The 21,752-nt window shown below is 39.2% G+C and overlaps 1 protein-coding gene across 1 annotated transcript; it reads right to left on the minus strand.

The window, feature by feature from the left end:
• Nucleotides 1–969: 969 nt before the first annotated feature.
• On the minus strand, nt 970–6,450 carry LOC132607611 (calcium-dependent protein kinase 20-like). Its single transcript, XM_060321690.1, has 8 exons — nt 5,195–6,450; nt 4,145–4,288; nt 3,890–4,042; nt 3,250–3,365; nt 2,737–2,904; nt 1,875–2,099; nt 1,612–1,715; nt 970–1,383 (listed from the first exon to the last, which is right to left on the minus strand). The coding sequence occupies exons 1-7, from the start codon at nt 5,973–5,975 to the stop codon at nt 1,635–1,637; spliced, it is 1,668 nt and encodes a 555-aa protein (XP_060177673.1). The 5' UTR covers nt 5,976–6,450; the 3' UTR covers nt 970–1,383; nt 1,612–1,634.
• Nucleotides 6,451–21,752: the final 15,302 nt, after the last annotated feature.

Genomic DNA, 21,752 nt, shown 5'->3' on the forward strand with positions numbered 1-21,752 from the left:
GGGATATTGCATGGTATTCAGATTGGCAGGATTTGCTAGTAGTTTTGTGTTACATTATACAATCAATTACCTTGTTTGTGATCATCCTTTTTGACGGGAAAGAATTTTTATTTTTTTGCACGAGATGCAGATAGTTTTATTTATGCTTTTGGAAATCTGTCGTTCATCCCTTTCTGAATCATGAAAAAGATGACGCATAATGTACACTTGTAATAAGCTTATTCCTTTCACTTTTTATGGCACATAGGAGTGCTTCATTTTGGCTGGGAGGTGATATAATGTTTATAGACTGAAGAGTGAGTGATATGGGGTAAACATTGAACACTCACATACTTCAGTAAGAAATTCAAGCTGTTTAAGAAATTCAAGCTGTTTCTTTTTGCATAGCTCCTTTTACATGGTTAACCCGGAAAGGCAGACCTAAATGGGTAAATAGTCATTTAGTTGGGTGTATTGCTCGTTTTAAATGGTGACCTATTAATCACTGTACTACTGCTAAAAAGAAACAAAAGAATTTCAACACTGGAAAAAAGCTCATCACAGACTTCGAATCATTGTCGAAACACTAATGTCCTGGCCATTCCAAGATCGTCTTTGCATTTTGAGATAACTCTAAAGTGGCAGACTCTTAAGCAAACTTCCGATGCAATAGTGGAATTCATATCTCTTTTGTCTGTATAAAATGGTGGAGAACTCCCAACTCTGCCTTTTCTACTATATTTGAACTACATTACGGGGAAGTCCATTTTCGTCATGATCAATCTTACTATGACCCTTGTGATCTTCATATATGCTGGCTAACAGCAAGAAGGTCTAATAAGCTTTTAAATAACAGAAAACTGAAAGACAATGATTACCATAAGCATGACCTTCAAAATTTAAGCTTTTACCAAAGCTTGATATTGCAGGGCAGTAACTGGTTTTATTCATTTTCAGGGAGGAGTTGAGGAGAAGGGGTAAGACATCAGAACGCAACATCGATATATCAGCATTTACAAAAGAGAGAAAAGAGAAAAGCCACTACTCATTACTGTAATAATTTTAACAAGAGGAAAAGTTAAAGACCCCCCAAATGTAATAAATTCGGGCTACAAAGAGAAAAATGTAGAGTACATCAAACTTCATCAAGAAAAAGAATGTAGTACACATCAAAATCATCTAATAGGGTGAACAAGAGCACAAGATTGATATTATGACTACGCCAAAACGTAAGAAGAATAGCATTGGAGTTGGACGTAGGAAAATCATGAATTACTTCTGCAGAAAATGCATTTTTGATCCGAAGCAGTAACACTGGAGATTTAATGAACCACGGGAACCTCAAATTTCTAATCTGCTTCCACAGTATTTGCAGTAGTCTTGTGATCAAAGGGCCGAGCAAGCCTACAGTTAAAATACGTAAACGACATTGATTTACAGATTGAACGATATAGATCAATTGGAAAAAGACATAAGATGGGAATGCTAAGATGGAACCCAAGAATTAGCCTTCGATCTCCAGTATTGGAGTAATATTTACAGATTTATGCAAACAAAAGTTATGTTGTCATGTAATGATGTAAATGATGATACTAAAAGAACCAATATGGTAGGATAGATAGCAAGTTTTACCACGTTCTAAGGCCTCGGAGATGTCACACTCTTTTGTTACCATTCTTTCCAAAACCAGTATCTTGCATCATTGCTACAAATTCATTGTAGTCAATGCGCCCATCCTGAAGAGAAAATAAGCATAGGAAGCTCATTAGTTTGAAGTTTGATCATTCATCATTTCTAGTGCCTATAATCATGTTCTTATTTATGTTCCTACATGAGTGTATTTGTATGGTATTAGAAATAAAATTCTGATTAGAATGAAAAGACCACGAGTATACATTATCTTGATCAACTTCACGCATAAGTTCTTCCATGGGAATATTGCTCAAACCAAACTTCTCACAAGCCTGTTGGAGTTCTTCTTGTGTGATATATCCACTACCATCTTGATCAAAATATGAAAAAGCAGCATACATGTGATCTTCCTTCTGGACTTTGTTTAGATGAAGCATAGCAGCAATAAACTCTCCATAGTCAATGGTACCACTATTATCCATATCTGCCTGCATTTTTCCATGGAGAAGGTTGTTAAATAAGGATCAGATTCGAATCAATGCTAATATGTATGATTTTGATAATTTCATTAGGAATGCAACTAAGAGATCAATATATCTGATGCTGTTGGATATAAAACAGCTTAGTTTTGCTTTGTTATCAGAAAACAATTGTGATTGTTTGGATCTTGCTTTGGGTGTATCTTGGAAAAAGTAGGTTATGGTTGTTGGAAATAAACCTTTGTGTAATGCAAAGAATAAAGAAATTATCCTCTTTCCTCTATTTATTCTTGTGTGTCCCTTTTCTTTTATTCTTCCTTGTCTTATGTGGAAGACAAAGTGTCCCTCATTGATCGTGGAAAGAACTTTCTTACTCCTTATATTGAAGTCTTCCTTTAGGATTGTAAAAGAGCTAGTAAAAGGGAGTGGTCTCGCCCACATGTGAATTGGGCTTGCAAGGCAAAACGAGTTGATTTGCCCTCCCATAAATTTGAGGCCAAATCCACATCTAGACACAGAAAATCCTGTTTTCTTATTAGAAGTTATTGTGCAATTTTTCTAACAATGCTGAGTCAAGCAAGTAGGAAAGCTATTGAACACAACAAATAAAAACAAAACCAAAAATGAAAAAGGAACTTGTACATACCGCTTGCATTAAATTGTTTATCTCTGAATCCTTAAGATCTGCACCTACTTTTTCCAAACCCTTTTTCAGTTCCTCTAGCGTAATATGTCCACTGTTATCTGCGTCTATCATTTTGAACATTTGCTTCAATCCTGCAATTTCCTCTCCAGAGAGATTTTCGGCAATAACCTGAATAAAACAGTCGTACTTGGTCAAGCATAAGTATGCAAAACCTAGTATTAGTTGATAAGAGTAATATGTGAGGATAACCTTCTCCTGGTCCTCATTTTAAAATCACTACGAAATATAGAACAACATATCTTGCGGCATATTTGAAATAATCAAAGACGGGCCTGTCCGAAAATAGAAAGGAGAAATGGAGAATTACTAGAAAATAGCCTTGCCTCTTTCCATTTTAGAAAAGATATAGTTCTCACATATGTTTCTACTTAGAGATTCTATACTGTCAAAATGACAAATACCACTACTATAGTAAGATCAGTGACAAGCGTGCCAAGAATTGTAACAACTTACTCTGATTGCTATCTTCTTTAATTTATTCATTGCAGAGAATTGATTGAGACGAGACAGAACAGCAGAATCAAGAGCCTTATCTGGAGCAACTCCACCTACACGGACCCATGGGTGACCTGCAATAGACAATAAACAGTTTTCCTTTCAACTTAAAGAGCATCCAAATGAACTCTTAACCAAATATACAACAGACAAATGGACTTCTTCAGACCACTGATAAGTTAAAAAACTGTTCGGTCTCTATGAATGCTTTTGCAATTACATTTCCCCTGTATATGTCATAGTCTCTGTTAAGCAATCAGTCAAAAAAGCTCAAGTAAAAGGTCAGAATCTCTGTTAACCTATGCATCACAGAAGCTCAAAGTAGAAGATCAGAATCTTCCTCATACTTCATCATTTCTTAACCAATGATATAGACATGGGGACAAGAATATTTCTGCAACAAATAGCACAGCAGCTTTACATGTTCAACCCTAAGAATGATTTAAGAAGTATGTCAGTCTTTTCAGCAGACAAGTATGCAGACTGCATGACCATATAACGCAGAGAATAAAGGATGAGAGGTATCAAGCCAAATACTCAATAATACAAATGGATGTAAAGAGAATAAAGGATTGGATTAGTTAATACTGCATCTTACAGAGAACTTCGTGAGCTGTCAACCGCTTTTTGGGATCTCTCACAAGCATTTTTCTGACTAGATCTTTCGCACTTTCTGATATAGCTGGCCAAGGTTCTGATACTAAGTCAAGTTCCCCTTTCACAATCTGTTCAAATATTCCTTGCTCCGTCTCTGATAGAAAAACATCAACATGCATTAGGCGGAATGGTCAGTATCACATTACCTTAAAACTAAAGAAGCAATTTGTGAATAAAGAAAGTCATAAGATCTCACCATCCCAAAATGGAGGCACACCGCTAAGAAGTATATAAATAATTACTCCAGCACTCCAAATATCACATTCTGGACCATAACGCTTCCGCAGGACTTCTGGGGCCACATAGTAAGGGCTTCCAACCACATCCGTGAAGGTTTCACCTGGATACAAAATATTTTCATTCTTAGTCAGGCATCGGAAAGGAAGCGACAACAGCTAGAAGAAACAGAAGACAGCAAAAATAAGATCCTGTAATTCATGCAGGAATTGTAATTATAACAAGAATGCTCCAAGTTACTAGACCAACTTAAGAATATTATGTACTTGTCCATAGAAATCAATTTATATAGAGATATAGGCTGTGATCTTTTAATAAGATTCCAAAATCCATGCCCCAGAAGTGACGAGATCACTTTCTAGAAAAAGCATCAGAAATGTAGGCGTCCTCTGAAGATGATTTCCACTTGTTTTAACACCATATTAACAAGAAATTATGGGCTTTAGTGGCATTAAATAGCAAAGGTTCCGCGACCAGATTGTCAAAGTACAGGACCAGATATCTGGAGAAGTTCAGGGGGTCTTGTCTGCTAGTCCATGACAAATAACTTTGCATGATAGAGTTTTAAGAATACAAAAGGCATCATTGTGCTATCTTCTGACGGGAGAAACCAATTCAGAAACTTATCTACTGTCATGCAATAGATGTCTAAACAAGACTTTCTTCTCTTTTTTTTGTTGTTAAACTCTTAACATGCATTGACAAGTCAACAGTAATTTGTGGAAATAAAGAAAAATAATGAAGGAAGGTCCTCGATGAACTATCATGTTCATAAATGGTGGAAAAAAGAAGATTGAAAAACATCCTTAACTAAAGCTCTAAGTATGTGTATATTGGATCGACCCCCATATTAACATAGCAAACAAATGATATGCAGGTTAATCTATTATCATTGCACGCATGAATTTGAGTTCAACAATTTCCAGTAAGTGTCTGATAGATGACTGATCGAGGGGCGAGATTAACACAAGTCTTGAGGAAACCTAATTTGCTTAAGCAGAATGCATACCTGGTCTAAAGAACACCGATAACCCGAAGTCAATGGTCTTCAACGGTGACTCCTCTTTCTCATTGACAAAAAGGAAGTTCTCAGGTTTGAGGTCTCTGTGCATAACGCCTAGTGAATGGCATGCTTCCACAACACCTACTATTACCCTTGCAAGTTCAGCAGCCTTCTTCTCTGAATAATGCCCCCTCTTTATAATCCTATCAAAAAGCTCTCCACCCGCACAAAGCTCCATTACGACATGAACAGCGACAGCATCCTCATAAGCCCCAACAATCTGTACAACACTAGGGTGCCCTGCCAAGTGGTGCATTATCTGAATCTCCCTCCGGACATCCTCCACATCTTCTTCAGTTGTCAACTTCCTTTTAGCAATTGACTTACATGCAAATTCCTTTCCTTCAGCTTTATCCACACACAAAAATGTTGTCCCGAACTGCCCTTGTCCTAGTTTCCTTCCTAAACTATAAATTTCTTTCAAGTTGCCCGTTTTTCGCCCCAAAACGGATTCGACTTGGAGGCCTGCACTCAATACTCGCTTAAGATTACTAGACTTGTTTCTTTTCACATCCTCCACTGCCTTATTATTTACAGTGTCTTCCACTTTGACACCCTTTTGGGAATTTGTGGATTTGTCATCCTGAGGCTTATCTCCAGGTATTTGAAGATGTGGAGGAGGGGTGTTCTGGACATTAGAGTTATTAGAATCAGAGCCTTTTCCATCTGTCTTTGATGAATCTGCTGAATCTTTGTTCAAAGTGGGTCCCGAACATGTATTCCCCATCAAAAAATATCAACATAAACATAAGATATTGCTCAGAATCAAAATCCCAACTTTCCTCGAATCCCAATATCATCCAGACTTGCTTTTAATTTGTTGATACCATAAACAACAACAGCAATGAAAAATCCTTCAATTTTTCCCTTGAAATTCAACAAGAAGATGAGAAACAAACAGAGAATGATGCAATGCTCAAACTGGCCCCCAGAAACCAAACCAGAAAATGAAAAATTGGGAAAGAAATGAGGTAACTCTTATTGTTTTTGGTTTTTGGGGGGGTGTTGGGAGGACTGAGAAGATGGCTGGGAAGAGGAAGATGTATGGATCAATTGGATGGTTTAAAAGGTGGATGGTTGATTGATGATTTGCAGTGCAACTTTGTGCATGCATGCATGCATGTGTTTTGTGTAACTGATAATTACGGTTCACATTCTACCACCCACAGAGGATTTTTACTATTTCAACCTATAATAATTAATTCTATTTGGATAACCAAGTGAAATTATATTACAAAGTGATTAAATGTGGATCTCATAACATTGAGCACTACAAGAATATCTTGTATTTAATATAGGTTGATAAGTAGTTTGATTACGGGGTCTTTTGGCTACCTACATATAGTTGAAAATAATCTCGATATTAGTTTGTCATATGTGATAATTTCCGTATTATTTATATTAAATTCGATGTGAACTAACAAATACTATTACTAGTAAAACATGCATAAGTGATAGGTGAACTAGTAAAACATGCATAAGTGATAGGTGAACTAGTAAAACATGCATAAGTGATAGGTGAACTAGTAAAACATGCATAAGTGATAGGTGAACTAGTAAAACATGCATCGTACATGACTGAGTATATCCTTTATATTATTACTTATTCCTCGTTCATGTCACGTCTCCAACCATGGCCTGGGCGAAACACGACACTCGGTGCCTTACTGCATGTGACTGAGCGAACCACATGGCTTGCTGAATCATCATGAGGCATAACATGAGCGGAATATAACGTGAATGCATGATGAGCCTTTATAAAACGTAGTAAGTCATAATACTTAATAAAAATACTTGTTTAAACATGAGTGCGGAAATAACATGAATGAGCCAAAATGACTATACGACTCCGAATGTCTGACATAACATAACTGACTTGTCTAGTCTATGAAACCTCTATCATGAGTCTGACTGGAAAACATACTTACTGGGACAAGGACCCCAGCATACCTTAGATGCATAACTAATCATAAAACAAAACTTGACTAAACCCCGAATGAGATGGGGCTCACCAATAGCCTGATACGAATGTTGTCCTACTGAGCAGATGTGTCGTCCTGTATATCAGTGCCTGCATTGTGAAATGCAGGCCCCCCGGGCAATAGAAAGGGGACGTCAGTACTTAGAATGTATTGGTATGTAAAGCAACTGAATGCAATAACATGGGACATGAAATAATAAATGTTATATCCCGTACTTTCGTGTATTCGGGAAAATTCGAAACAACTTTGATTTGTAAGGAATACGGTTATATGTTGATGTGAATTAATATATATGTGTGTTGTCTATGGAAGATGTCATTGTGGAGGTGTTGAAGAAGGCCAGGGCAAATTTGGAATTTTGAAAATTTGTTTCGGGAATTACAAAACGAGATTTCTAACGAATTGGGCCCAAGAAAAATTAGAGAAAATTGGGGCCCAAACCACAAAAGTGGCCGGCCATGGTCCAATATATAGTGGCCCAAGTCCATGGATTAAATGGTCATGTGATGATCATGTGACATATATTAAGGGAACAATATTATATATTCATGTATAGCCATTGGAATGTTCAAGAAAGAGAACAAAATCACATTGAGGAGCTAAAGGGGCCTCTCGGCCGAACCTAGCTAAAGAAAAAAAAAATTCAAGCCTTTGTTTCCAATCCAAAAATCTTGTCTTTCTTGAATTATTGATAAGTTCAAGGCGCTCTTCAACGCGGTATAATTAGTTTAGCGAGAGAGCGACGTTTGCGTCGAGTCGGGATTTCAAGGAAAAGGTAAGAATTTTCATTCTTTTACATGTTATAAATGGTTTATGTATGTGGTAGAGTGTAGAATGGAATGAAAACTACGGGAATGTTGTGTATTGGATATGGTCGTGTGGTGTGTGCATGTGTGTTTGGCCGTGAGCCATGGATAGTGAAGGGGAGGCGAAATGAAGTTCATTTAGTTGAGTAGTTGCGTCGTTGTGGTATGTATGACGTAAATGAAAATTTAACGAGTTGAATTGGCATTGAAATTGGTTGTATGTCATTATGGGAAATTATGCGATTTTATATAGTTTTTATATAATTGTGAAAGTAAGATCATAGGATGTAAATTGATGTTGTTGTTAGTGAATTTGGAAGGAAACGATGTGAGTTAGTATGTTCGTCGTGGTCGTAGACGCTTCGGATGGAATATGGAAAGCGACAAATCATTCGAACTCATTTATATTGTTTGGAACATTGTGGGGATGTGTTTGATTAATCTTGAATGGGTAAATGAATATGATAATGTTGATGTTAGTTTGACATTGTAAAGTTTGTATGAAAGTTGTCATCTTATGTAGAAAGAAGATCATTGATGTTAGAACCTATTTCGTTGTGAACTCGACGTCGTTTGGTATTGTTGGCTTGTTGTTGTTGATGTTGTGAGCCGAGCTAAGCCTCGGGGGTGTTATATATATAGGGGAAGTGCTGCCGAAATTTCGGTAGACAAATATGAAGTTAAATGAATTCTTAAAAGTCTTGCAATTCCTAATTGGTAACTTTGACCATTTGTAGATTTTGAGCGAAACGGGATTTGATTTTGCGCGAGCATAAGCCGCGAGAAAGGTATGTAAGGCTACCCTATTTCTTCTTTTGGCATGTCCTAGGAAGTCTAGGTTGATACTTGAGCCTCGGGGGCAATTCTGTTCATAGAAATCCGAAATTGAATTTGAGCACTATTCATTTAATCTAATTGAACTATAAATCTCACGTTTTGGTCGGAAGGAAATCAAACGTCCGAAACTTTTGTAAATGTGATCAAGTCGACTCGAAACTTCCTTGGATGACTCTATAGCCCTTAATGTCCATGATTCATGTCCGTCGCCTCGACTTGATCCGAGGTGGACCCACTACTCCCGAATCTTCCCCTATTGTTCTATTTGGCTGAATTCCGTACTATAATTAAGGGAAACTCTTGGCTATCGTTCCGATTACTAAATGATAGAAGTATACCTGACATGACCCATTTCACGACATGATCGAGTAACGAAATAAGTATAAAGAATTTATGTCGGAAAGAATGTTATGAGTCATATTGTCCCCAACTTTCGTGAAGCATATTTTAAAGAAAATTTTGGAAGAATGATAACACGAATGATGGTTTCACCGAAGCTTGACATATTACGATACGTACACATGATTTCGAAAGTTTATTTGATTTCATACACATGAAGTTGGCACGATACCTAAAGACTTATTTGATATATTCCTTAGTTGTTAATAAAGAAAACAAGTGATATAATTAATACCTTGATATGTGGTGGTGTGTGTGCGTATGAATCTAAGTTGTACTTAATTTGCTATATACGTCATCCGAAAGATAGCTGATATGACTAATACTTCGGTTTTGTGAAAATTGACTTCTGAAACATTTATGGAGCGTTCCGTACTTCGAACGCTCGTATCTTTTGTATACTAGTTCCGATCGACCCGAAACTTGTTTCTGGACCTCCAGACATCGATATTGTGTTTGCATATAATTATGTTTGTATCTCGGGTCTTGATTGTGTGCACGTGGTTTCGCACTACTCTGTTCGCGCAAGCGTTGATTTGGATTTCACTGAGCCCGGGCCACGACATGTTCTCGTGCGTATTTCTCTGCATTATTCACCGCGTCCCTCTCACTTGCGGGCCGGGGCATGTTACGTATGATATGATGACATTATGATATAATGACGGGGTGGTGGCCAGGATGGCACATTCACCGCGTCCCGCAAAAGAGGGTCGGGGCACGTTACATGCATGCATGATACATGACATTGACATACATGAAATATGATTCACCGCGCCCCTCGCTGAGGGCCGGGGTACGTTACTTGCATATGTGTTACATGACATTAGCATATTTGATATATGTTTCACCGCGTCCCTTATCAAGGGCCGGGGCACTATACATGAATATTTGAGATATGATGTTAATATATATGATTCCATATACCGCGTCCCTCACAAAGGGCCGGGGCATGCTATTTGACATATACATATAAAATATACGATCCTGTCATGCACACCCTAAGTTTGGTAGGTAAGCTTTTGGTACACAGGATGATTCACGTATTTATTGTATTTCTTCTGGCCTCCGACATCGACATATGAGTATATAGATGACTTGTGTGTGGAAGGTAAGCGCTCTGGTATTTTGGATAGCGTACTTGTTTTGGTACCGTTGTTCGGGTCATGTTTCTATTTTCTGTATTCCATGCTTTACTTACTCAGTACATATTCCGTACTGACCCCCTTTCTTCGGGGGGCTGCGCTTCATGCCACGCAGGTACAGACGCTTATTGTGGTGGTCCGCCAGCCTAGGTACACAGTCGGCTTTGGGAGTGCTCCTTTGTTCCGGAGCCCACCTTTTGGTACAGATCCTTCAGTTGTACATATTGTTGTGTTTATGACTATTCTGGGGTACGGCGGGGCCCTGTCTCGCCATATGATTCTGTTGTCTGTATTAGAGGCCTGTAGACATGTTTGTGGGTTGGGGTCTTTCTGTACGGATGTGTGTATATGTTGTGTTTGGGCGATCCCATTTGCCGCGGCGGCCGGTCCGCATATGTTTACATGTTGGCCGGTGTGGCCTTTGTTGGTATTTTCTGTGTGCAGGGTTATTTTGGATAGTCTGTAAAACAAAGGAAACTCTGTCGAAATTTTTCTGGAAATCACCTAAATTTGGAATATAGCCTTGTCGGCTTCTGCTATATACTTGAATGAGTTTGAAAAAAATTTAGAGATAGCATTTGATAAATGTGTTTGGGTGCCCAGGTCGGGCACTAGTCACGGCCTACGGGGTTGGGTCGTGACAGAAGTGGTATCAGAGCGGTTTGTCCTCGGAATGTCTACAGGCCGTGTCTAGTAGAGTCTTGTTTATCGGTGTGTTGTGCACCACATCTATAAACGGGAGGCTACAGGACATTTAGAGTGTTACCTTTCTTTGGATCTTAGATCGTGCCATAGAGCTGTGCTATTAGGGTGATTCTGTTCTGATCGGTTGTTGTGTTTTTCAGTGATGCCTCCGAAGAAGGCTACGGCTGCCCAGAAGGGTAAGGTGATGGTCGGAGAGACCAGTCAGGTGCAGCGAGTTACCCAGGCTCGTGTTCAGGATTTGCCCGAGGTCGTACCCCACTCAGAGGGATCTGCTACACCACCGGCGGAGCCTGGAGCAGGTCCATCAGCAGCTCCAGGGGCCCGAGTACCTACACCCGAGCCTCCAGCTCCTCAGCCAGGGGCGGAGGACAGGACGCTGAGGGAGGCCGTGCAGTTATTGACCACACTGGTAGCGGGGCAGGCTCGCAGACGCGGGCGGAGAGATGAGGATGATGATGACAGGCGTGACAGCCTGAGGGTTCGAGAGTTCCTATTATGTGGCCCCCCAGAGTTTTTCGGGTCTAAGCCCGACGAGGACCCCCATGACTTTATTCGGGGGATGCGACGATCACTAGATTTGGTCAGGGCTTCAGAGACTGAGTCTGTTGAGTTGGCTTCGCATAGACTATGGGATGTTGCCGCTCACTGGCATGAGTCCTGGGAGCTATCCAGGGGTGATCGTGCTTCCCCAGCTACATGGGACGAGTTCGTGGCTGCTTTCACCCGCCACTTTTTGCCACCGTAGTTACGGCGGGCGCGGGTTGATCAATTTTTGCATCTGCAGCAGAGGGGTCGGAGTGTTCGTGAGTATAATTTGGAGTTTGATTCTCTGGCCCGGTATGCACCTGCTATAGTAGCAGATATGACTGACCGGATGCACCGGTACGTGATGGGGTTAGACCGCTATTTGATTGATGGCTGCATGGCGGTGGTATTGCAGACAGACATGGATATCGCCCGGCTACAGGCCTATGCTCAGGGTATGGAGGACCGACACAGGGCTGATTATCCTAGTAGGGATCGAGATAGGAGGCCGCCTAAGAGGGCCAGGTACATGGGATACTCTGGGGAGTTTCGAGGCGGACAGCCTCAACAGTATGTCAGACAGTCTTCTCAGCCAGCGCAAAGTGCGCCCCCACGGCCTACTGGTGGGAGATTTGATAGTGTCAGATGTTCAGGAGCTGGCCAGAGCTCTAGGGCTCCCGATTCGCAGGTAAGTAGCGGTTTCAGTCAGACGAGGCCACTTATGCCTCAGTGTCCCCAGTGCGGTAGGCGCCATTTGGGAGAGTGCCGTCGCGCCACCGGTGCTTGTTTTACTTACGACCGTCAAGGCCATGTTATGAGGGAGTGCCCATTCAGAGGTGGTTCAGGTGGTTCAGCCCAGCCCGTTGGTTCAGTTGCTGGCTCGTCTCTCCCTTCTGTAGCTATGCGCCCCACGGGGCAGGGTATGCCGATACCAGCGGGCCGCGGCAGAGGTCGTGGCAGAGCTTCCAGTTCCAGCGGTCCTTCTAACCGCTTGTATGCATTGACCAGCCAACAGTATCAGGGGGCGCCACCAGATGAAGTTACAGGTATATTATTAATTTCCTTCTGAAATGAATATGTACTGATATATGTATCCCCCCCCCGATTGCTAGTAAAACTGAGATAGGACCCGAATCGATAAAACCGTCTGTGGTAGTCATATGTACAGATGAAAGTGCTTGTTAAAAAAAAAAAAAAAAAGAGGGCTAACCCGGTAGTTTCATAATAATAAACGATCCTCTCCAGATCGGAGTGGGACCCGCTACGAGAACCTTCCGGGAAGTGTAAGATACCGACCTGCCTTAAAGTGCGTGACAAAGGTCGTGTGAGGTAGTCGACGCGATTATACCAGCGCTAATGCATCAAAATGCACGGAAGTTCCGGGGTTAAGCGTGCCAGGGGCGGAGCAATTTTAGGATGGGTGACCCCCTGGGAAGTACACCAAATTTCTCGTAAATGTAAATATAAAAGGCAGATGTGAAACCAGGGGTAACCTAAAGGAAATAAGAATGAACCAAATGGTTAGAAACCCTAGATAGATCGGGTAGACCAAAGCAGACTCGGTCGGTGAAGAAGAAGGAAACACAATACAGTTCTGGAATTAGGGTAAGTTTGAGTAAACGTTTGGAAGCGTTTTGTGAGTAAACGGTAATAAATGTATAAGTATGCGTATAACGTTCCGTCTATGGCCGTACCGGTCGGTGGTGGGGCCCAGCAGCCAGTGTAAAGACATATGAAATATATTAGCCGAACGAAAGTTAAGAGACAAGTAAAGGATAGGGTATAGATAATATGAAATGAACTGATACTAATTTCACTACAATAAGGGTAGAAGATTCCGATACAACGATATTTGGAAAGGAAAAGGAAAAGTAAGTAAATGGAAGACAGGGAATAGCAATTATAATGTTTGAAAAGTTATGAAAGGAGGAAAGAAACCTCCCACGAAGTATTATACGAATGTTCTTAAGGGGGGAGAATGTTATATCCCGTACTTTCGTGTATTCGGGAAAATTCGAAACAACTTTGATTTGTAAGGAATACGGTTATATGTTGATGTGAATTAATATATATGTGTGTTGTCTATGGAAGATGTCATTGTGGAGGTGTTGAAGAAGGCCAAGGGCAAATTTGGAATTTTGAAAATTTGTTTCGGGAATTACAAAACGAGATTTCTAACGAATTGGGCCCAAGAAAAATTAGAGAAAATTGGGGCCCAAACCACAAAAGTGGCCGGCCATGGTCCAATATATAGTGGCCCAAGTCCGTGGATTAAATGGTCATGTGATGATCATGTGACATATATTAAGGGAACAATATTATATATTCATGTATAGCCATTGGAATGTTCAAGAAAGAGAACAAAATCACATTGAGGAGCTAAAGGGGCCTCTCGGCCGAACCTAGCTAAAGAAAAAAAAAATTCAAGCCTTTGTTTCCAATCCAAAAATCTTGTCTTTCTTGAATTATTGATAAGTTCAAGGCGCACTTCAACGCGGTATAATTAGTTTAGCGAGAGAGCGACGCTTGCGTCGAGTCGGGATTTCAAGGAAAAGGTAAGAATTTTCATTCTTTTACATGTTATAAATGGTTTATGTATGTGGTAGAGTGTAGAATGGAATGAAAACTACGGGAATGTTGTGTATTGGATATGGTCGTGTGGTGTGTGCATGTGTGTTTGGCCGTGAGCCATGGATAGTGAAGGGGAGGCGAAATGAAGTTCATTTAGTTGAGTAGTTGCGTCGTTGTGGTATGTATGACGTAAATGAAAATTTAACGAGTTGAATTGGCATTGAAATTGGTTGTATGTCATTATGGGAAATTATGCGATTTTATATAGTTTTTATATAATTGTGAAAGTAAGATCATAGGATGTAAATTGATGTTGTTGTTAGTGAATTTGGAAGGAAACGATGTGAGTTAGTATGTTCGTCGTGGTCGTAGACGCTTCGGATGGAATATGGAAAACGACAAATCATTCGAACTCATTTATATTGTTTGGAACATTGTGGGGATGTGTTTGATTAATCTTGAATGGGTAAATGAATATGATAATGTTGATGTTAGTTTGACATTGTAAAGTTTGTATGAAAGTTGTCATCTTATGTAAAAAGAAGATCATTGATGTTAGAACCTATTTCGTTGTGAACTCGACGTCGTTTGGTATTGTTGGCTTGTTGTTGTTGATGTTGTGAGCCGAGCTAAGCCTCGGAGGTGTTATATATATAGGGGAAGTGCTGCCGAAATTTCGGTAGACAAATATGAAGTTAAATGAATTCTTAAAAGTCTTGCAATTCCTAATTGATAACTTTGACCATTTGTAGATTTTGAGCGAAACGGGATTTGATTTTGCGCGAGCATAAGCCGCGAGAAAGGTATGTAAGGCTACCCTATTTCTTCTTTTGGCATGTCCTAGGAAGTCTAGGTCGATACTTGAGCCTCGGGGGCAATTCTGTTCATAGAAATCCGAAATTGAATTTGAGCACTATTCATTCAATCTAATTGAACTATAAATCTCACGTTTTGGTCGGAAGGAAATCAAACGTCCGAAACTTTTGTAAATGTGATCAAGTCGACTCGAAACTTCCTTGGATGACTCTATAGCCCTTAATGTCCATGATTCATGTCCGTCGCCTCGACTTGATCCGAGGTGGACCCACTACTCCCGAATCTTCCCCTATTGTTCTATTTGGCTGAATTCCGTACTATAATTAAGGGAAACTCTTGGCTATCGTTCCGATTACTAAATGATAGAAGTATACCTGACATGACCCATTTCACGACATGATCGAGTAACGAAATAAGTATAAAGAATTTATGTCGGAAAGAATGTTATGAGTCATATTGTCCCCAACTTTCGTGAAGCATGTTTTAAAGAAAATTTTGGAAGATTGATAACACGAATGATGGTTTCACCGAAGCTTGACATATTACGATACGTACACATGATTTCGAAAGTTTATTTGATTTCATACACATGAAGTTGGCACGATACCTAAAGACTTATTTGATATATTCCTTAGTTGTTAATAAAGAAAACAAGTGATATAATTAATACCTTGATATGTGGTGGTGTGTGTGCGTATGAATCTAAGTTGTACTTAATTTGCTATATACGTCATCCGAAAGATAGCTGATATGACTAATACTTCGGTTTTGTGAAAATTGACTTCTGAAACATTTATGGAGCGTTCCGTACTTCGAACGCTCGTATCTTTTGTATACTAGTTCCGATCGACCCGAAACTTGTTTCTGACCTCCAGACATCGATATTGTGTTTGCATATAATTATGTTTGTATCTCGGGTCTTGATTGTGTGCACGTGGTTTCGCACTACTCTGTTCGCGCAAGCGTTGATTTGGATTTCACTGAGCCCGGGCCAGGACATGTTCTCGTGCGTATTTCTCTGCATTATTCACCACGTCCCTCTCACTTGCGGGCCGGGGCATGTTACGTATGATATGATGACATTATGATATAATGACGGGGTGGTGGCCAGGATGGCACATTCACCGCGTCCCGCAAAAGAGGGCCGGGGCACGTTACATGCATGCATGATACATGACATTGACATACATGAAATATGATTCACCGCGCCCCTCGCTGAGGGCCGGGGTACGTTACTTGCATATGTGTTACATGACATTGGCATATTTGATATATGTTTCACCGCGTCCCTTATCAAGGGCCGGGGCACGATACATGAATATTTGAGATATGATGTTAATATATATGATTCCATATACCGCGTCTCTCACAAAGGGCCGGGGCATGCTATTTGACATATACATATAAAATATACGATCCTGTCATGCACACCCTAAGTTTGGTAGGTAAGCTTTTGGTACACAGGATGATTCACGTATTTATTGTATTTCTTCTGGCCTCCGACATCGACATATGAGTATATAGATGACTTGTGTGTGGAAGGTAAGCGCTCTGGTATTTTGGATAGCGTACTTGTTTTGGTACCGTTGTTCGGGTCATGTTTCTATTTTCTGTATTCCATGCTTTTCTTACTCAGTACATATTCCGTACTGACCCCCTTTCTTCGGGGGGCTGCGCTTCATGCCACGCAGGTACAAACGCTTATTGTGGTGGTCCGCCAACCTAGGTACACAGTCGGCTTTGGGAGTGCTCCTTTGTTCCGGAGCCCACCTTTTGGTACAGATCCTTCAGTTGTACATATTGTTGTGTTTATGACTATTCTGGGGTACGGCGGGGCCCTGTCTCGCCATATGATTCTGTTGTCTGTATTAGAGGCCTGCAGACATGTTTGTGGGTTGGGGTCTTTCTGTACGGATGTGTGTATATGTTGTGTTTGGGCGATCCCATTTGCCGCGGCGGCCGGTCCGCATATGTTTACATGTTGGCCGGTGTGGCCTTTGTTGGTATTTTCTGTGTGCAGGGTTATTTTGGATAGTCTGTAAAACAAAGGAAACTCTGCCGAAATTTTTCTGGAAATCACCTAAATTTGGAATATAGCCTTGTCGGCTTCTGCTATATACTTGAATGAGTTTGAAAAAAATTTAGAGATAGCATTTGATAAATGTGTTTGGGTGCCCAGGTCGGGCACTAGTCACGGCCTACGGGGTTGGGTCGTGACAATAATGATAGGAACTGAAACCTGGTCATGAACATGAATATATACATATATATAAAACATGGTAAAAATATCATAAGTAGGGAGAGCAATAACTTATAACCGATCCATGGTCCGGTGCTTGCGTCCCGCCAGCAGAACACTCAGTCCTTGCCAGGGAACATGAGATTTAATAAAATATGAAAGGATCCAGTCATTATGAGAGATCGTCCGGGACATGGGTGGAGCGATCCTCATCCTACGGTGGCTACGTAGTTTCAGGCTATCTGAAGCCTTCCTCGGTAATTAAAGCAACTCCCAAAAACCTGAACATGTAAAATAAGTGGCACTTGCTGCCCATGGTTTTCATGAATATAACTTGCTTGTACATGGATATCATGAATTATAGCTTGCTTGCATGAACTTGTAAAACATGTATAGTATTTTCTTTAAAATAGCATAATATATCATAAACTAGCATACATGAACCCATGGAATAAGATATATGGATTTTTGATAGATTACGGACAGATTCTTAATAATCATAAAGAAATATTAAGAACTCAATGATGGAATTATAACAATTCATACATAATATAATCATGGACATGGACCTAGGGTTATCATGAGCATGGTATAGAAACCTTAGTTTTCGTAAAGAATCATAATTTATGGATTATGAGGCGTGGGGATGAACAATGATGTTCCCACACGTAGATAGTAACTCTACATACCTTAGTCGTTCCAAAACTTGAATTAAAGACTTGAGCTTTGAAGAAGATTTCCAAAATCTTGAATTCTTGAACTTTGAGATGGGTTTTCTTGAAAACCCTAGTTTTGGAATGATGATTTCTTGTTTAGATTACAAGGATATGTATTAGAATTGACTTCGAATAATTAGAGTAGGCTTACCTTAGTGTTTCTTGATGATGGAAGAGGGTAGGAGGTCGTTCTAGGGTTTGAAGGAATGAAAAATAATGATTTGAACTTATATGGACGAATATTTACTGTTCTGGAAAAATTAAATTTTCGGCCCAGTTAAATACTAGTCGTATTTTGAAATACTGGCCGTATTTTTAAATACGGTCCGTATTTTGAAATACGGACTGCACTGCGTCTCTTCAGTAAAATGGTCATAACTCTTTGCATAGATGTCCCTTTGACCCCCATAATATACCGTTGGAAAGGTATTTCAAAGCTCTACAACTTTCATCAAGTAAGTTTTCCCAAATTCCAAATATGTTTTGAAATACGGGCCGTATTTTTAAATACGATCCGTATTTAACCATATGACATCCAACTGCCAAATCCAGAATGCTCAGAAATCCTTAGTAACAGTTTACGACTTGAATTACGGCCCGTATACTGAAATACGGTCACTGTTCATGGGCGTAAACCCCCATCTTAAAACTGAACAGGGAAATTCCAATTCCCACATTCTTTATCTGATTTTCTAAGTCTGAGATCATGGTCAAAACTTATGTTAAAGGTACGGGGTGTTACAGTTCACTTCACCATTTGCACACCCCTTAAGAAAATACTAACTCCTAGAATAAAATAGGTAATTTGATTAAACTGCACCTAATTAAATAAATATTGGAATTTGATCAAATTAAAACTCTAAATAAGGGCAAATCTGAAAAAATATTATTATCTCTGTTATAAAATAATAAAGCAAGCAAGAAGAATATTGTGGAGAAAGAGAGAAGAGGGGAGAGTTCTTATTTCTCTTGTTAGGGATTCTATACAATGAAGAGAACATCTCTATTTATAGGAGAAAGTTAACTTGGTGCCAAAGTCACAAACCCTAAAGTTTCTCCTAAAGATAGACATCCATAATTAAATAATATTTATAACACTCCCCCTTGGATGTCTATTTGGATGATAATGTGCCTCGTTAAAACCTTACTAGAAAAAACCCAATGGGAAAAAATCTAGTGAAGGAAAAAGAGTATACATTTCTAGTAATACGCTATTTGGTTGCCTCATTAAAAACCTCACAAGGAAAAACCCAGTGGGACAAAAACCTTGGAAGGGAAAAAGAGTACAACGCGTATTAACTCCCCCTGATGAGAACTTCAATCCAAAAACTTAAATCTTCACATCTTCACTCGAGAGTTGCAGTTGGTATAGACTTGGTGAATAAATCAGTCATATTAACGCTCGAACAAATCTCTTGCACGTTGATATTGATAACGTCCAAATCCACCCTATTAATTAGAATGGGCACGGTCGTATGCAAATATATTTACCCAACTATGAGTCGGGGTCGAATCCCACAGAGAACAATATGTAGGCGATTAGGAAAAGTAGGAATTTTCACCAATGATAGCTAAAGCCAAACGATGGATAATATTTTGGTTTTTGGAGAAAATTATAACTAATGCAAAAATGTAAACTAACCTAGAAAGCAAGTAAAATGATCAATGGCCACAAGCATGGATACAAGGGAAATTACTCTCTAGTAACGATCCAATGTATTTCATGATTTACAAATAATGGTGAGTTTATATTACTTAGCCTCGGATAATGACTCTAAATTAGCTTCTTCCGAAGACTAACTAGACTACCTAATTGAATATCCCTAAAGCAATTAGGAGCATTAAGAACACCCGAATATGGATACAAGTGGTGTCGCCTATCCCTAGGTCGATTTCCATTAGATGAGGGTTAACGCCCCAAATTCTTGTTAATTAATCTTTCCCAATCCCGAGTTTGCCTCTTCCAAGTTTAAACCGAAATAAATGGGCAAGTCTTAGGGTTAGCTACTCCCTTAAGAATCATTCAAAATGAGATTAATTAAAGAAACAATAACTCACTTCATTAGGAATAAAATCATTCAACACATAAGCAAAACAAGAGATTCAATCCAAACTTAAACAATATATACTTCCATAAACAAGGTTCAAGTATTGAAATGAAATATTACACACATAAATATTCAATACAAACCAAGAGTAGATGAAAGGATTAAGAATATCTCATTAAAGTGCTTACAATCTTCTCCTCCAATGTGTTGGTGTGAAACCCTAGCCTCCAAGGACTTGTGTTGAGCCAAAGATGATCCTGTTTTGTTGCCCTAAGCCTCTCTTTATGCCCAGATTTTTCCAAGTCAAAACAATGACAAAATATGCCCCAACTTTCAGTTTTTGCAGTTCTGCCCGTTTTTTGCAGTTCTGTCCCGTTTTTGCAAAACTGTCCAGTTTGGACAGTTTTGCAAAACTGTCCCATTTGGCTTCTTTTTGACTAAATTTTCACTTGGTTTCTTCCGATCACTTCTAAATCAAATAAAACCTGTAAAATAGATGTAAAGGATACTAAATGCACAATTTTATCAAGCAAATATAGCAAAAATATAAGATTAAAGAAGAGATAAATTGGTAAAATACCAACTTGCATGTTGATATCACCATTATTTTGGAGCTCGTGTGTGAAGAAGACTTTGATGAAGCTTGACTTGTGCTTTTATGAATCCTCTCTTTAGTTGGGCTATGTAAACTGCTGCTTCTTCAGTCTTTGAATAGAGCTGAAATCACTCCAAGTGCATTCCTGACTTGCTTTATAAACAGATGTTATCTTTATATGACTTGACTATCACGTAGAACAACATCGTATGACTATAATCCCCCATTGTCATAGCAAAATATATAAATGCATTAATTGCATAAAGATATGACACTTCAGGACCAAAAAATTCTGCAAGTTTCTCATTTCAACTTCTTTCAGCAGATAATCTATTTATTTTGAAAACTTTTCAAGAGTTTCAATAATTCTTAAGTAATCAACTTGCACCAACAATATGACAAATTTTGATTTTCACAAAAACGTAAGGATAAATAGAGTCATTTGTGCCCTTAGTTAGTAAATATTTATTAAGGTGAAAAAATCGCGTTCACCTTGCTTAACTTAATTCATATAAGAATTATGAACAAATTTTTACAATTTGTATATGCTTCAGGCATTTAAAATTCTTCAGGAATTTTCATATAATTTTGTCAAGTAATTCATATAAGCTGTGACAACATCTATTTCTATTTAAATGATGTGACATCTTCTGGTGTCTAGACAACAGGTCCAATAAGCTTTACGCTTACCAAGATGCGTTATTTCACTTGATAATAATTTCTACGTTAGCATGCTTTAATAGAGGTAGAATTTAGATCCTCATAATCTTTTACAATATTGCGCTATATTGTACCAAAGATATCGTCGATGATATATGTTTGTATCGGTTTACAGTGTGACATAACTTAGTGAGATCTCATCACTCTTATTATTTTAGGTACCTAAACCTCTCATAAGGTTTCATGAAGTGTTATGTCGTGTGCTCTAAGAGCACATTGCCTCGTTACTATGACCATTTTGATCATTTGCTTCTCGCCCTTTTCAAGGATTATTTCATTTGGAACCGATTGATCTACCATGCTTCATGCATGTTGTATACTTTGTCCTTCAGGGACATTAATATTAATAGGAACATTTTGCAGCTGAAATATGAAACTAGTTTTGGGTCAGCAAATGCTTCTA

This window comes from Lycium barbarum, chromosome 8 (genome assembly GCF_019175385.1).
Source record: "Lycium barbarum isolate Lr01 chromosome 8, ASM1917538v2, whole genome shotgun sequence".
Lineage (NCBI taxonomy): Eukaryota > Viridiplantae > Streptophyta > Magnoliopsida > Solanales > Solanaceae > Lycium > Lycium barbarum.